Raw genomic sequence first — 17,162 nt, 5'->3', positions numbered from 1 at the left:
GGAGAGTCCTTGCCCTTCCTCCTTGGGGATCGCATTCGTCTCGAGACTTTATTAAGACATTTGTCAACTTTGTGTCGCCGACACTTAGTCAAGTTATTAAAACACACACCCCAGAGAATGACCCACTAATCTGAGGGGTGGAGGAGATTCCGCATACATACTTTTTCTATAAAGTCCCCCACATTTGCGACACGTGTCTGGCTCACGGCAATTTCCCTTCTCTATATAATTTGAGGCGATTCTGGCCCAATTCGAAGCGAATCAAATGAAGGCGACGCGTGTGGGTGTCAATCAATCGGGAATCTATTGTGCATAATTTTCTTATGACATTTTGTGGCATTTTTATTGAATTTGTCAGGGAAGCAAACGAAAAAGCCAACGGAGATTTCTCATTCGCTTTGACTTATTTCTGCGGCCAATTATATTTGTTGTCCTCACTCCCTGCACGCGTTGAACATGCACAAAAATCTTAAAAATTTGATTTAATTTATCGAAATACTTTTCGGCTCGATATCCATCTGCCCCTCATAAAGGTTTCTCCACAAGGTGCTCTGCTCATCTTGGGTTCTCCACTTTGAGTTCTGAGTCAGAAATCGCTTTCAAGGTCCAGACATTTTCGGGCAACAAAAACCCCGAAGAGACCAAATGTATTTCGGTTTTTTCGAGAGCTCTTTCGGCTGCCACAAGTACAAGAAATTCCACGCATATTTTGCAATTTGAGGGAAGCAGACAGAAAGCGGCAGGATGAACTTATTTACACTGCAAAAATGTGGGTTAATTACAGTTAAAATGTATTAATTGTGGAAATATTTAAGGTGCTCAACTTCCTATAGATATGTATTAGAAAATGGTTAACCTTCACCACTACCAAATAAAACGTAATAATTTATGTTTTTCGCCAAGTTTTCCGGTGTAGTCATCCTCTTTTTGTACCTGATCTCCAGTGGAGAACTCCTTGTTCTTGCTCCCACTCCCTGGACTCATTATCTGCGATAATAACCAAACTTAACCCTAATAAAGTACAAATGGGACCAATTCGAATTCATTTGGCGCACATGCAGAGTTACAGGGTCTCGGGATGCCGAGTCCTGGGCAAAATGCAAATTACACATGCGAGTACTAGATATAAGCCCTCAGAAGTAACCCACAAGCCGCCCGCTCTGTGAGCCATAAAATATGTCATATTTTAACAAAATGTTGCAGCACAATTACAATAAAGCCATTCGGCATGCCCCCTCCTCGCTGGGATTCTCATATGGGACAGATAACGACGCCGTCGTAATGAGTCCTCCGCAAAGGAGCAGAGTCCTGGCCTGCAAATGGAAACAATTCCAGAACTTGGCTGCCATTATCTATTAGTCCATAAACGCAGATAGCGAAAGGTTGGCAAGTGGACTGAGTAAATTACTGGCAACGGGGAGACTAGCAGTGGCTGAATAATTTTGTGATTTAAGGATGTACAGCACCTCAAATTAAGAACTTGTTTGTAGGCTTTTAAGAAATGATTCAAAATTAAACTTAAATTTCAAGCGGAAGTTCTAAGTATCGTGATAGTTTCGTCGCATAAATTTGAGTGCCATAAATTGGCTATCTGTCTATGAATACAAATCGTTGCATTTTGCTTGCCACTCCCCCAATCCCAGAAAGTATACAATTAGTTTCACCCCTCCCCTCGTGATCCCGCCTCCCCGGGGACTCCCCTTTCCTTCACTGGACACAATTGCAGTGCGATTCCAGGGCTAATCAGGCCATTTCCATTTGGTTTTTATTGCTAATGAGGGAACACGTCATAAAATAGCCTGTTCGGGGCTGGCTGACCAGCGCAAATCTCTCAATTAGCTTATACAAATTAGTTTACCGCCCATCTGGGAATCGGTGGTCCCCCAAGGCCCCGCCTCCTCGGAACTTTGAGGGGGATTCCCCACCGAAAGTAGAGACCTTCAAGTTGACTTGTATGCAAAGTGTCGGACTAATTAAATGAAATCGATAAGTAATCCAGTGGCAACGGATACGGATCCAAATCAAAATGGGGAGAAACAAAGACAGGGAAACAATAAAAAAGTTCAATTACCATAAAAAAGAGATTTGTTTGCTTTTACACCTCCGCTGCGGAGAAGATTAATGAGATTTCCCAGCTCAGGCCAATAAAAGTTGGCGCGAATTCCGAGGAGAGTTGCAGGTGTCAAAGTTTAAATGCTTCCAGGAGTTCCAGGAGTATTTAATTGCGGAGGAGGAAGCTGCGCCCTGCTGCCTATAATTAATATGCTAATAAAACGCCGAATGACAGTTGAACAAGGACTTTTGACAGCTCGCCAGCTTGCAGATCCTGGCTGAGCTGACTGCTCCCCCATTAACTTTTGCGCTTTGCGGAATGTCCTCGGCATTCCGGGCCACATATTGAAGTTGGCTGTAAATCATGATTATCTTTTTATTGCTGACATTCGAGGGGTCTCTATATGAACTCCACTTCCACCCTCGAGCGGAGCAGGAATTTCCTCAGAAGGGCAGGAAGGGGGAATGGAGGCCTAACGAGATTTGAAACGGTTTCTGGCTTTGCCTAATGGATGCCCTCCGACTTTCCAACTAATGTCCTTGGGTCAAAGTACAATTCACTTGGCCAAAGCCAAAGCGAACGATTCCCGTTGCAGTGGTGCTGCTTAAGGTGGAGCTCCGCGGCAAAGGACATTCCGATCGAATGCCATTCGATGATAAAAATCGTGCCAGGCGATAATCCACTAAAACATTTACACTTCTCTGCCGAGCTGGGAGCGATGTCCTGCTGGGCAAACTGCCAACTCTCGACCCCAGCGAGATTATCTGAGGCGCCAAGACCTCGGCGATGACGATGTCCTGCCGTTAGCCGGGCTCAAAGTGCCATTCCAGGACAATGCAACATTACAATAATGTGCACTTTTATGGGCAGCTAACGGCTGCAGCTGCCATAAACGCATTATCCTCGTGTGAGCAGGACATCGGAGGAATCCCGAAAATGCCCCACAGAAGGTGTGAAAGGCGGAATTGGATGCCATTCAAAGTTCAGTCAGGAGCGGAAAGTTCGGAAAAAGCGGCGTCAGTGAAATCGAAGGAGGAAGGATCAATGCCAATCTGATTATTTGAATGGCAAACGAATTTGAGCTCGTATTGGAATTTAAGCCATACTTATTGGAACTTAAGCTGTATTTAACACGAAGTGCAGGGAAACAATGAATTTAGTTAGAAAGATTGCAAGGTTGAAGACAGCAATAGGGTTCTCTGAAAGGAGTTTTACAATTTCCTTAAGATAAAGTATTTATAACTTTTTGAAGAAAACAAAAATGGTTGGAGGTGCTATGGACAATTTAAAGAAAAAGAGCTTCTGTGCCATCTTTTGTTCACCAAAAGTTGACTTCCTTGTTTCCAACCGAAAGCAATAAAAGGTAATCTCACATCTAAATGGCTCTAACTCACTGAAGACCACAAATCTCTGGCCAGAAAGCAACAGTTAAGCCGACCCCGAAACCAGACCATAAATAAGGGACTCCACCCACCGAACAGCGAGCCTCCTCGGGAAACCATCTAAATTAATTATTTATAGTCGGAGCGCAATTGGTCTGAATAATAAAACGATTTGCAGGTCCAAAACTAAACATGATTCATGGCCAGCAATGCAACGAGTTATGGCCAAGGAGATAGAGGCTTAAATTATGGCCACTGCAGGGTAAATGGAGCTTTAAACTTTGTCTAACCCCGGAACTGAGTCCTACTCCACTTGGCTAGGACAACAAAAGGTAATCAGGAGAAAAGGGAAAGTCGAGGGGGATGAGTGCGTCTAAATCTAATTTTAAGAGCCAACTCAACCGCCCCTGGCCAATTATATTAATACAGTTACTCGAATTTATGTCTCAACTTTCGAGTGCAGGCAGGAAATTCGGGACAGCAGTTGGGGAGGCGGGAAAAGTGTCTCAAAATTGAATTTGCATAATTTTAAAAGCTCAACTGCGGCTTCCAAGTGGCATATTGACAGCCGGCGGGGGAGGAATGGAAATGATGTTTTTGATTTTGATTATGCAAATTTAAGTGTCGGAACAATGTTTGCCAACCGAACCTGAAACTGAATGGGATTTCCGTTTCGCCACCGACTCGAAAAGAAAGCAGAAAGCGGTATGTTAATTACAGAATAAACCAAATGAAAATGTTAGCTAGCTTACCTCAAGTAAGTATATTAAGTAACAGTTCAATAATGTGGAACAACTAACTTTCTCTGCTAAGTTAAGCATTGATTTTATTGATTTTTATATATTATTTTATGTGAAAGCTTTATGGGCTTTCTTCATAAATCATATACAAAAGCTTGAGAAGATACAAGAAAGAAAGGGTTTTACGAGATTGAACCAACCAAAAAAACTTTAGAAAGGTCAAAGTGTGAATGGAAGATCGCACACTCCTCTCCGCAATTTTTCAGTAACCCCTTCCTCGGAATGGAAGTTCGTTAGCAAAGCCCACAATCAGCCCACAAATTTGCTGCATTAGTGCGAAATTAAATTATTGTTTACATGCACGTAATTATGTTTTGAGAGCAGGCAGCACATCCTCTACCCCTATGGAACAGAATAGAACCCCTATGCGATAAGAGCAACCCTTGACAACGGAAAGCCAGCTCCTGCTCCCTTGACTTCGTTCCACCCTTTTTTTGTTGCGGCTGGAAATTCGATTTTAAAATGCTGTAGCAACAGGGAAAAGGACAAGGGGCTTCTGACTTTCACAGCTCGATTTAAAGATGGGGTGGGAAGGTTCCGGGATTATCTGGCATTTGCATATGGTCAGCCAGAGGTCAATTTCGAATTTAATCGTATTCAATTTCGAGTGGATTTCTTTTTAATCCCCAGAAATGAAGAGTCGGAGATGAGACCGAAAGGTAAACATCTAGCAGATAACACCAGCTTAAAACTGGGATTAAAGTTGGGGTTGCACGCGTCTTGTTGGGAGGAGAATGCCGCTGGGATCGATTATTTCCATTCAAATTCGGAAGGAACGTGTCTGAGTATTCCTTGCAAAAATCTGTCGAGGCCTCTTGCCAATTCCCTCAAATCCGAATTATTTTCAGCTGTTCCCCCCAGGAAGCTGGTTAATAATTTAGGGAATTCAACGACAATTTGTATTGAATGGGAATTGACTTTTGCCAGTTTTTCTATTGTGTCATCAGGTGAACGTACTTTTCTTGAACGCAGCCGTGAAAGCAGTTCTGTTGGGAGTTTTTAAAGTCCTGGCGATGATGTCAGGATACAATATATATACAATCTTATTTTCAAATATAAGGCTGAAGACAGTTTGGCGCTTTCATTACGAAATATTTGGCGCAATGAAAGTGGCGAGGCTTTTAATGAAGTCATTTGTATGACAAAGCATGGTTTATTACGCAATGCCTAGAATTGCAAAGGGGTGAAGTGTCCTAAAGCTGGATATTCTGAAGGAGTGGAGTGATGGAAGTCTCTGTTAAAATGTCGCCAGTTGTCTAAACCAAGAACTTAAACCGCTAAGTTCTGTAGGATTTGTATTGTTGTTTCTTGACTTGGATCATCAGGCAAGGATGTACGCATAAAGTGTAAAATCTCTGCATTTGGCAACTGTCTTTTTGGGCGTCGATGGAGGCGTGGCAGAGCTAGCGATTCGAAAACATCAATGCCAAAAGCAAGAAAGTGAGTTTCAATTGAAACGCACTCAATCGAACTAAATTTAGCCATCTTCCGAGGCAATTTTCCCCAATAGTTTATCCATCACAATCAGCAGCAGAGAAGGGCGGGAAAAGCCTGAATGGCTGGGGAAAATCTCTTCTGCTTGGCTAGAGGCCAAAATAGAAGGCAGCTAACGGGAAAGGAGAGGAAACACAAACAGGACAAACAGGAAGTTCATTAGGTTCGCTGCATTTCTCTTATTAAATCCAGATTTGGCAGCAGGAAGGGTCAGAGAAATTAAAGCGGAGAAAGTAATGAGAGCCAAACGATGAATAATGCATGAACAAGTTCATCTCAACGCCTGCGATTCGGTCCCCAGGATTAAATGATTATCTCGGCATTTAATCAACTAGACTTGACCAGCTAAAACGAGTGGTGGAGATGAGCAATTACCCTTACCAGTTTCAGACACAGGGGGTGTGGATTGATTCGGGTTTCAGATGTGAACAAATTTTCTGAGCCACATGGGTTGTACCAAAATCAGAGAGCATTATTTTAGATTTTTAGATCAAAACTCAATTTTTAAACTATTTCTTCTGTTTTGTATTATTCCTAAAAGCAATCTTGTTTTTCCCCTTTTTTAAGCACACTAGCTTAGGACATAAAAGTTGAAAAACAAACTCCTTTCATCAATTTAATTTTTCTTTATATATTTCTGCACTTTGTACAAATTGTTTGCTTCCTTTGAGCTTGTTTGGCCAATTCATCAGAGCTCAAATTGAGCCAAAAAGAACGGGCATGGGCCGCAGGACTCCCCACTGACCATGTCCTTCCCAAAACCATGTGTGTGTAACCGGAGCCCCAAGCTCCCCCTCAGATATTCCCCACTCTGCTCCCCGACATCAGCATACGTAATCCAATGAAACGAATGCTTTATTGGCTTAATGGAGCTGACGAGGATGCGGCACTCCTCTTCCTCTCTCTTTCTCTCTGGAGGATTCGAAAGTGTATCGAAATGAAAAAGGACAATTTAATTTAATTTGACCGCAGGACACACATGAGAATTCAGCAGGATATGCAGAAAGGTTATGCGGCATTGCGGCCATAATTCACACTTGTGACCACGGAGGGAAAAGCGCAGGGAGACGGACTCGCTGCCGGATGGGAATCCTTAATTTATGGCCACTAATTGCATTGATGATAAATTTAATTTTGAATTAAGCCAGAAGTTATGCGGACGTGTGGGGGAATGCCGTAATGAGGGGAGTTCGATCGGGAAAACAGGGTAGAGCGGGTTTGTAAGCCGACAGACGAGAGCTCAAAGTTCCCGAATCTTAAGCTTGATTTACACACATTTTTCAGGCGAACTCAAGTTTGACATTTGGAATGTGTGGGGAGGAAAATATGTACGAATATCTTGTTCAGATGTCAGCTGGTTATGCTGGGTTGAGGGTTAGGAAAACCTTTTGACGAGGCCAATTTGAACTGTCAAAAAAGTTAACTAGGTTGTCACAGGCAAAAAATCTATCGACTGGTAAATCTGCTTTACTGAAAGAAGCAAATTTATATTTTCTGTAAGTGTTGGATGGCAGCAAATGATGATGAAGTGATGATGAACCTATCTTAGAACAAATACTTTTTGTAATAAAATAAAACTGTATTTGTTTTACTACCAAGAAATACATTAATCATTGTTGGGCAATATATTTCATTCGCATGCTGTCTTCTGCTGTTCACAAAGAGCTCCGATGACACAAGGCGGTAGGTCGAACTAGTATTATTTTACACACATGAAGAGCAACTTTGCAGTTCGTTTTATTGGATTTGTCCAGCAATTGTTCCCTGGCGGAGTGCTGAGAGCTCAGACTCCACCCTGCGAGCAGTTAAAAGGAATGTCCATCAAAGGGACTTCCTAGAAGTCGCATAAATTATCCTTTTCCTTAACTTTTTCCCGCTTTTCTCTCGACCAAGGGAAGTGCGAAAATTTGTTGCCAGACAAGTGCAAAGTAATGATATGCAATCCAATTTAGCGCCGGATGCCATCCCTGCTCGGGACACAGATCAGGACACTGGCCAGGAACTTGCACATTCATCACTTTCCTGATGGACTCGAGTCCTCCTTCCAGGGGTGGCGAGAAACTGGGAGTGTTGGATACCAAGCAAGTGTCAATTTGCAAAGCATTAGAGGAGATGAATAAAAAAGTTCGAGGTGAAAACAGAGTTTTTTTAGGTAAACAAATAACAACATTTAGAAATAAAAACTTTACGAACTTGAAAGTTCTTATCTAAGCAATTATTTATTTGCTGTTGTAAATACTAAAAATGCAATTGGAAAACATGATAGCAGCTCTCCCATTTATTCAGATTTCTTGTATTCATTAAAAGTGAAGGGAAGGGATTGTGTGGCAATAAAAAGTTACACATGTGGTAGACCTCAAGACTGCGCTAAATGTTTTCACGCCAGATTTTGCGGCTCTTTATCCCCATCAAACGGGTTAATTACAACACCCTCATTCCCATTAAACCCATCCATGTGGGAACGAGTGTGTGCCCTAATGAACTTATAGCAATACAGCCAGGAATGTGGCGTATTTTAAAACCCAAAGGGATCTCAACCCTTTGGCATTTATTAGAAGTACAGATTTCGTGCGTGAGAAAGAATATCCTATTGATGGTAAAAATTTCCCTAATAAGTAAATAAGTTCTGCCCCTTTGGTTCATTGATGTTTGGCGACATTTCGGCAGTTTACTTTCTATGGTCGTAAAATAGGAAAATTGTAAAAGAAATATCTACAAAAAATCCAACAAAAAACACAACAGCCACCTGCAGACAGCGGAAAAAATCGCAAGGGGGAAACCCTTAAAAAAGAAAGCTTAACATTTACATAAAAACAACATAAAATTTCTGGTTCGTTTTTTTTTTTTTTGTTCCCTTACTAATTACAATTGGGGCGTTGCGAATTGAGCACCATTCATACAGGGATTACTTATAGGTAAAAAAAAAAGTTTCTTAACAGTAAAGAATAATTTGCAATATTGTTGTTGTATTTCTTGTTCAATTTCCAATCGATTGGCATTCAAAACTTATTTGTCCACTATGAGGAGGTTTCATTTCATATGGCATATATTATATTATGCATTTTTTAAGTTTTGTTTATGTTTCTTGCGCTGACGTAGGAAAAGCCTTTAATCATTCCCAGAATTATTTAGCTTTTCTAGTTCAAGGATTGACACACAATGAAGACGACTAGTTCAGTGGTGGTCGTTCTTGGCTGAGAAATGTGGGGAAGCGATGGAAAAGGAGGCAGATTGCTGAGTGAGGCAATGTGTTTGTCCCGGCCTCGGGGGAAATGCAATGGTCAGCAGGCAGGAAGGACACGGGGCAGGACTCGGTTCGCGGCGTCAGAGCCGAGGTCCAAGGTCCATTGAGCCAGCCGCAATGTTTACGCTGCGGTTCAGCTGACGATGACGATGGCGATGGCGATGATGATGAGGGGAGGGTGAAGAATGGTGGGTGGGGCGGTCGTTCAGCTGTCAGTTTTAATAGAGGCCGAACACTTTGATGGCGTTGACACGACATGTCCCTCGGAGTCCTGACTTCACTGCTCCTCGAACTCAGCCTCGAACTCGGACTCATGTGTGTGGCCTTAGACGAATCGAATGCCCCGGGGAGCAGTTTCTAATGAAGGACAACAAAGTGGGAGGCCGTTCCTCGGACGGCAGAGCCTGCTCATTTGGACGAAATTTTGACGCTTTATGAGCGGTCCCTTTAGTGCTGAGTGTGCGCAAAAATGTAATTGAATGAATGAGAATACGGACGCGGAGAAGGGGGCTTTCCAGCGGGTGCAGAAGGTCAGAGGGCCATAAATGTTTGTCTTCCATTAGGTCAAGATGCTCGCACGCCACTTTGAGTCGGAGAAAACAAAATAAAACCTTAATAACTCCCTCACTGCCGAAGAGAGATGTCAGCTAATGTAGGCTCCCCAATAAAACCCATCGCCAGACATATGACAGCATTATGAGCTGCTGGGGAAAACCAAAAAAAAAAACCTTTTGCAAACATCCCAAGCTTAAATCTTTTCCTTCTCATTTTGCATAATTCGCGTGACTCGCGTGTCTGGCTGCAGTTTTTTTTGTAACCTTTTCGGCTTTGTATTGAGTCACGAATGCAAATTTCGGGAGGGGGAGATTCGATCTGAGGTTGGGAAATATGAGGGATCATGTTACAAGTGGGTATCAAATACTTATAATTTCTTTGAGGCGGGACGCCTCTGGGCAGAAGTCAAATTGCAATGACAACTTATTTAAGTTCGGTGGAGAACAGAAGGGAACAGCAGGAACCGAGGGTGAAGTCATAGAGGGAAAGGTATTCGTGGCTTGGCCCCTGGGCTTTTGACCTGCCTGCGGGTAAAACTTTTGGTAGTTGCAAGTTTGTCGCAGCTTAAAATACTAATTAGCTGCCTTGCGGGTTTCTAGAGGGGGTTCAACTAGGTGGAAAGGGGTCTCCACCAGCGGAAGTTGACAGCCACTTGGCACGTAGGAACTGCTTGTTCCCACTTTAAGCTTTGAGGATAAATCGTATGGAGGAACTTTAAAATATATCTATGAGAATCGTTTCATAAACCTGAAAGGTAAATAAATAAATAATAAATGAGCCTATATGTACTTCAGGGGCTTTTCAAATCACGTAATCATTCAGAAATCCCTTTGCAAGAAAAACCTACTAATCTTCAAGAGAATCCAAATAAGAGCCCTTAATTTGGCCACCCGTCATTATCTTCTCCGGTAACCTGCACTCCTCATCAGTATGCCTGACCAGGATTTTGGCAAATGTGCTGGAAACTCCCGATGAATTCACTCAGTTGACATTTGGGATTCCAATTGATTTCGCACTGGGCCTTCCACTTTTGTCTCAGATGTTTGCTTTGCTGATTTGCAAAGCGAAGGAAAAGAAAACACGGAAAATTCGCAGTCGCTTGCCAAATGAAAATCCTTGTGGCGAAAATATTCGAATGTGCAATATTGACACTTGATTTGCATTTATAATGGCTACGTGATTTTCGTGTTGGTTCCGGTTGAGGATTAGATAAGTTTGCGGTTTCTTTTTTCTTCATCCGAGGTTACGCTCTGGCAGTTCCGGATCCTTGGCTTTACTCACCGTATCTGGAACATCTCTCCTGCCAAATGTGTTAATTTCTCTACCCCACTGGTGACCTGTTCTCGTCCTTTCGATTCCGGCATATTGCGCATAAAAAATTGAACAACTTGGCCTCGGGTTGTTTTCACCATAAAATAATCTTTTTAAGCCGAAAACAAATTACAAGTAAGAGGAACGACAACAAAGAGAAAGAGCGGCGAGAAAAACCCCCTATATAATTTGTTCCATTTTTTCTTCGGATGCTGTTTTGCATATTTTCTCCTGTGCTCGCCCTGTGTTCTCTAACAAATTATAATGTATTGGAAATTGACAGAATTATGTAATGAATAGAAAATTATGCAAATTACGACGCAGTTACATTTAATAGCAGGACCTTTTCCTCGGATTCTCCTTCGGGTCAGGATGCCGAACAAAAATCGAATTTTATTGGAAGCCCAGAAGAAGGTGAATTGTCGATGTTGGGGGAAGGTACTTTTAGGGGTTTCGCCTTTCTGTATATGTTTAGAGTAAAATAAATACACGAGAATGTTTTCCTTTAAGCGAGTAAAAGGATATATTCAAGAGAAAACACATTTAAATGGTGAAAACCATAAAATGGTTAAAATGTTCTCCTATTAATAGAGCAAACGTACATAAAAAAAATTCCGCGAAAAATCTCCGGGGAAAGGTGAAATTGGAGTTCAAAAATGGGGATTGCATAGTGTGCTAGACTCGTGTCCACTACTGTAGCTTTAAAAGACTAGAGAGACTACTTTACATAGAAACAGACAGATGGACAGACGAACAGACGTACAAACGAATTTCGACTTAGATCGAATATATATACTTTATACCTTATATCCTCCGCAAGGGTATAACAAGTTTACTAGTAATTTACAACACAGCCTAAAAGTTTTCAGCAAAGATTTTAGATAAATCGGCTTCAAAATTAAAAGAACTTCATATAAATTTTATTGTTAAATCTTTTTTCCTTTGGAAAGATGATGAAATACCTAGTTCATTAAAAGTCCTTCCAGTTTATCGGCAACTGGGGAGCAATAAGGAAAAGTTTTACGCCCCCCGCTTATCGTAAGCAACGTTTTTCATATTCAAATATTTTTCTTTTTCGGTAATTAATCATCCAGAAAAGGAAAGAAACCCAGAAAGCCAGATAGAAAAATGTCTCTCGAGATAATGTCAACATAAATTGTTACGGCAATTTTCCACAATTTTCCCTGCATTATTTATGTGGTTTCTGCCGTCTGTATTTCTAGCGTGTTTTTCCCTCTTTCCTCTTGCGAATTTAAAGGTTGGAGCTCGGAAAATTAGCCCACTTGGGTGGAATTCTGGTCGGGGGCATTTAATTTGATGTGTTGACTTTGGCTCGTGGCCAACGGAAAGGCAGGAGGTTGGATTTGAAGGACGACTGAATGCGGCATTTAATGAGCCTGTCAGCAGTCGGCGTGGCTCGCTTCACTCACTTCACTTGACTAAACTGCTGCAGGTCCGAAGGGTGGAATGGGTGCCACATGGGCGTGTGTGTGAGGGCTTCAACCTCAACCCCTCCCTTCCACCCCTCATGCTGTGGTCAGTTTAATCACAAAGTTTAATGAATAGCTTAAGGGTTGAGCCGAGTACTTCGCCCTTTCTGCCTCTAGTCAATTTCCCGTACAGCTTATTGACAATCTCCAATCAGCAAGGCCAACTCATTTCCATAATCCAAATCAAAAACAATCTCAAAAGTTGAGGAAGACAAAACCTACATAATCGTACAATAGAAAATATAAAAGACAAATCTAAACCAAATCCTTGCTCTGTACATACTCGTATATGTATGTTTTAATCTTTCTTTTCCATTAAGATATAAAATTAATTGTCTCATTTCCCTCTTAAAACGTCACCCAACACTATTTCCTCACTTATCCATAATCTATTCAACCATCATCAGGCTCTTATTTTTTCAACGGACTAAAAATTATGCAAATTTAATTTTTAGGTAGTTTCCGCTGTGGCACGCGAATTGAGGAGCGTGCTGTGAAGTCGAGGACCCTGGTTACGCCCCTTTTTGGCTGGCTGGTAAGTAAGCATATTATTATAATTGTTGAGCCCTCTGCTCTGGTGCCTCTGGTTCTGGTGGTGACTTTTCGTTCAATCTTTTACCCCCTAGGCGTAAACAAAATTATGTTTTCATTGTTCGCACACTTAGCTCGCTTTGGTGTTGATCATTTCGCTGTGGCTAAGGATAATCTTTATAAGATGGATTAATAAAGAAAAAATAAGAGTATAAAAAAAGGAAGAAAAGGAGAAGCAGGGCTGATGTCAAATTTTATGCTTCGTATGGTATTGTATATACTATACTACTTGTATAGGATCGCAGAAATTTAGTAGATCACTAGCTTTTCGTTAATTTATAATATTTAATTATTTGCCGCTACTTTTATTGCGTTTCTTAGCGTTGGTTTGAGAGGTCTAACTCTTAGAGGCTTAACAGTGGTTGGTGTCTGGGCTAGAAATTTAACAGTAGACAGAGACAGCCATACAACGTGACAGGAATACATGTGCGGAGATTCGTGTGGACGAGACAGAGAGAAATAGCTACTGAAAAGTAAGGGGAAATTTTATTTATATACTTGACTCTGTTTTTATTGGTCGTGTGCTTTATATAAGCGAAACTTTCTTGTAGAAGCCCTTAGCTAGTTTTCAGGCTGACATACTCGTAGGTGGAGTTCCCTTGCTCAGGTCAAGTTTGCAGTGAGCTTCATTTGGCGTAGATCCATCAAAGTCATCGGACGTCTAGATTGAGAATGCTTGATAGAAGGTAACCGGGACATCAAAAGGAGCAGGAATCGGAAAAAGAATATTTCTCCTAAAAAGTTCAGGAAGCTGTCAGATCCGTTGGCAGCCACTAACTTAGCTAAAAATATAAACACCCCTATTCGAGGAATAAGTTTTATTGCTCTAGCCTCGCAAGAATCGCGGAAGTCTAACGATTAGGGCGACGTGGTCCCAGGTGTCAATATAGGCTCCCTTTCTTTGGCAGCATTTTCGGCAACAACATGCTGCTCCGGGTTTGTGGAGGCCACACTGAGTTCACTGAGGGACATGGCTTGAATGGAGGCCCGCAGGGACGGCGAGACGTGAATTGGCTGGTAGATGAAGAGCTGGACGTCGTCGCTGACCTGGATGAAATCCGCCAATATTGAACCCACCTCCCGCCGCTCGATCGCAACGGGCATAGGCTGCGAGAAGCGGTGCCGGTAGAAGCTGGACTCCCGCCGCTCGGCCGCGATCATCGAAACTGTCCGGGCCTTTGGCTCCACCATCGGCAGCTGGGCATCCTCCATCCAAATGCTCTGGGTGGGCGACAATAGGCTCTGACGCCTCTCGCGCACCAGTTCCCGCCAGTCCAGCGCCACCTGTTTCACAAAGGCGTAGTTGCCCTCGTCTGCCAAAGCCATGGTTGTGTCTTGAAGGCGGAGCGGCGGGTGTTTGTTTATGTTCTCCTCTGCGTCCTACAGATGGTCCCACTGTCGCCTCCTTCCCTTTTTCCGCTGATTCTTAGAGCATTTTTTACAAGCACCCCAGGTTTTAGCCTTCTTCTCTGTTACCCTGCTATTCCATTTTAACGAGGATAGATTTAGAAATAGCTAAAGACAAATTTCGAAGCCTGCTGTGCAACAAAACTGTAGAAAAAATGTTTTATGTGGTATATTAACTCTCTGAGGACGTGATAATTATTCACATATGGGACATTCTTTTACAAATCGTACGGATTCGAGAAAATTTTTTTTTATATCTTAGAATTGAATGAAAATTTTTGTTCAGCTTTTATGGAAGATTTTATTCGACACGTGTAAAAGGATTTTTTTTCGCCGAAAACTATATAAAATACTCAAATAAGCCCAGTTTTTTTGCAATATCTCAAGAAGTACTCTTCCAAATGTGGAATGGCATACATCGTTGAATTCGCAATAAAATTTCCTATCCGATGGCATTCACACCTAAAATTAAAATGACGATGTTACCCCTTATGAAAATTTTTTTTTTTGAATCGCCCAAAAAGTGATTGGGCTCGTTAACTGTGGTCATAAGGTGCTCAAAACAGTGTTTGGTTCCGCTGTAAGTCACTTTTTGGCCTTATTACAACCAAAAAACCACTCAAAATATAGTATTTTCTACCGGAATTGTCAACTGATCTTTCCCAAATCAGTTTTTATGAACTAACTAAAGGATCAATTAACTATAACAATTAAATGACATTCGGTGGCATGAATAGTTGGGCTTTTCTTCTTTCCAAAACTATATTTTGTTTGGCTGTAAGTTGTTTCTTGCCCAAATAACAGACAAATTACCAATGGAAAAAGTTTTTTTTTTTTCCCAAAACTACATAAAATGACTGAAAAAACTCCAGTTTTTTAACAATATCTCCGGAAATATTCTTCCAAATGTGGAACGGCATACTTCGTTGAATTCGTGATAAAATTCTGAATCCGATGGTATAAACACCCAAAAAAGTTGAAATTTTGCCATTTTTCGCAAAAAATGACGATGTTACCCCTTATGAAAATTGCGAAAATTGGCCAAAAATCATTTTTTTTTGAATCGTCCAAAAAGTGATCGGGCCCGTTAACTGTGGTCATAAAGTGCTCAAAACAGTGTTTGGTTCCGCTGTAAGTCACTTTTTGGCCTTATTACAACCAAAAAACCACTCAAAATATAGTGTTTTTTTTTGCCAAAATTTTCAACTAAGCTTTTCCAAATCAGTTTTTAGAAACTAACTTAGGGATAAGATAAAATGACAATTAAATTGCATTCGGTGACACAGATAGTAGGGCTTCTCTAGTTTCCAAAAAAAATTTAAAGCAAAATACCGATACACGTGTCTTTTTATTTTGCTTCATATTTTTGGCAAAAATCGGAATGGTGACGCAAAAAAAGGTGTACGATTGGCAAAAGAATGTCCCATATATATTTCTAAACTTATATTATACAAAAATAATGCCGCTAGAATATAATATAAATATATATATAATAAATCTTTTTTCTTTTCCAGATTTATCATACCACGGATTACTTTTGGGAGCTGAGCATATAGATTGAAGAAAGGCAATACCATAACGATGCGCGAAGGCCGTAGTTTTTTAATAGCCTTAAAATAATATAATATATAATAATAATAATAAATAATATGTAATAATAATATTATATAATATGTAATAATAATAATATATTATATGTAATAATTATATTATATAATACATAATAATAATAAGATCGTAAATAAAAAATAAACAAAATAAAATTTAAACATTTTTTTTAAATCGATTTGTTTTCTTAATAATTTCTAATTTTTAGGTACCAAAATTAAAAATATGGTAGTATACTTTTGGGGGTACATTATTTTCTTGAATTTTTTAATTTTTAGGTATTAAAATTAAAAATTATAAAAATATTAGTATACTTTTGGGGGTACTTCATTTTCTTGACTTTTTAGGTAGCAATATAAAAAAATTGTTGTATACTTTTGGGGGTACATCATTTTCTTGACTTTTTAGGTAGCAATATTAAAAAATTGTAGTATACTTTTGGGGGGTACATCACCATCCATTTGAACAGCCAAATTGGCAGTTGCTGAAAAAGAAATACCAGGCGAACAGAAATGCCTAGGAGGTGGCTACATGGATTGGGATCCATATGTGGATCGTATGTGGAACCCATGTGGATCGTATGTGGGTCGTATGTGGAACCCATGTGGATCGTGTGTTGATGACATGTGGATTTTTTTTAGCCACCTGCTAGGCGTTTCTGTTCGCCTGGTATTTCGTTTTCAGCAACTGCCAATTTGGCTGTTCAAATGGATGGTGCTTACTGACAGAAGCTGTCTGCTACAATTAGGGGGGCTGCATTTTTAGCCAAAATCAATACCAAATAATTGCTTACTGACAGAAGCTGTCTGCTACAATTAGGGGGCTGCATTTTCAGCCAAAATCAATACCAAATAATTGCTTACTGACAGAAGCTGTCTGCTACAATTAGGGGGCTGCATTTTCAGCCAAAATCAATACCAAATAATTGCTTACTGACAGAAGCTGTCTGCTACAATTAGGGGGCTGCATTTTCAGCCAAAATCAATACCAAATAATTGCTTACTGACAGAAGCTTTCTGCTACAATTAGGGGGCTGCCTGGTATTTCATTAAAAAGTCAAGAAAAATGATGTACCCCCAAAAGTACACTACAATTTTTTAATATTGCTACCTACAAATTAAAAAGTCAAGAAAATGATGTACCCCCAAAAGTATACTACAATTTTCGCCTGGTATCTGAAATATGAAAATCCCAGATTTGCCATAAGCCCCAATAAAACAAACAAAA

The 17,162-nt window shown here is 40.7% G+C and overlaps 1 protein-coding gene and 1 long non-coding RNA gene across 5 annotated transcripts in view; one reads left to right on the top strand and one right to left on the bottom strand.

Annotated features, from left to right (window-relative positions):
* The window catches only part of LOC108099002, a 259,141-nt gene extending 243,164 nt beyond the window's left edge, over window positions 1-15,977 (top strand). For 2 of the 4 annotated variants that reach the window (XR_001771897.2, XR_001771896.2), the window contains exons 8-9: window positions 12,785-12,864; window positions 15,842-15,976. This is a non-coding gene — a long non-coding RNA (uncharacterized LOC108099002). Of the gene's footprint in view, window positions 1-12,784; window positions 12,865-15,841 lie in introns of all 4 variants that reach the window. The other 2 variants (XR_001771898.2, XR_001771895.2) reach the window with 2 other exon arrangements.
* LOC108098997 lies at window positions 13,724-14,466 on the bottom strand. The gene has a single exon (XM_017202229.2). The coding sequence runs from the start codon at window positions 14,244-14,246 to the stop codon at window positions 13,779-13,781; it is 468 nt and encodes a 155-aa protein (XP_017057718.1). The 5' UTR covers window positions 14,247-14,466; the 3' UTR covers window positions 13,724-13,778.
* Window positions 15,978-17,162: the final 1,185 nt, after the last annotated feature.

The sequence above is a fragment of the Drosophila ficusphila genome, unplaced genomic scaffold (genome assembly GCF_018152265.1).
Source record: "Drosophila ficusphila isolate 14025-0441.05 unplaced genomic scaffold, ASM1815226v1 contig_288, whole genome shotgun sequence".
In the NCBI taxonomy this organism is placed as follows: domain Eukaryota; kingdom Metazoa; phylum Arthropoda; class Insecta; order Diptera; family Drosophilidae; genus Drosophila; species Drosophila ficusphila.
The sequence above is the reverse complement of the archived record's forward strand: the minus strand, read 5'-3'. Positions and strand labels throughout refer to the sequence as shown.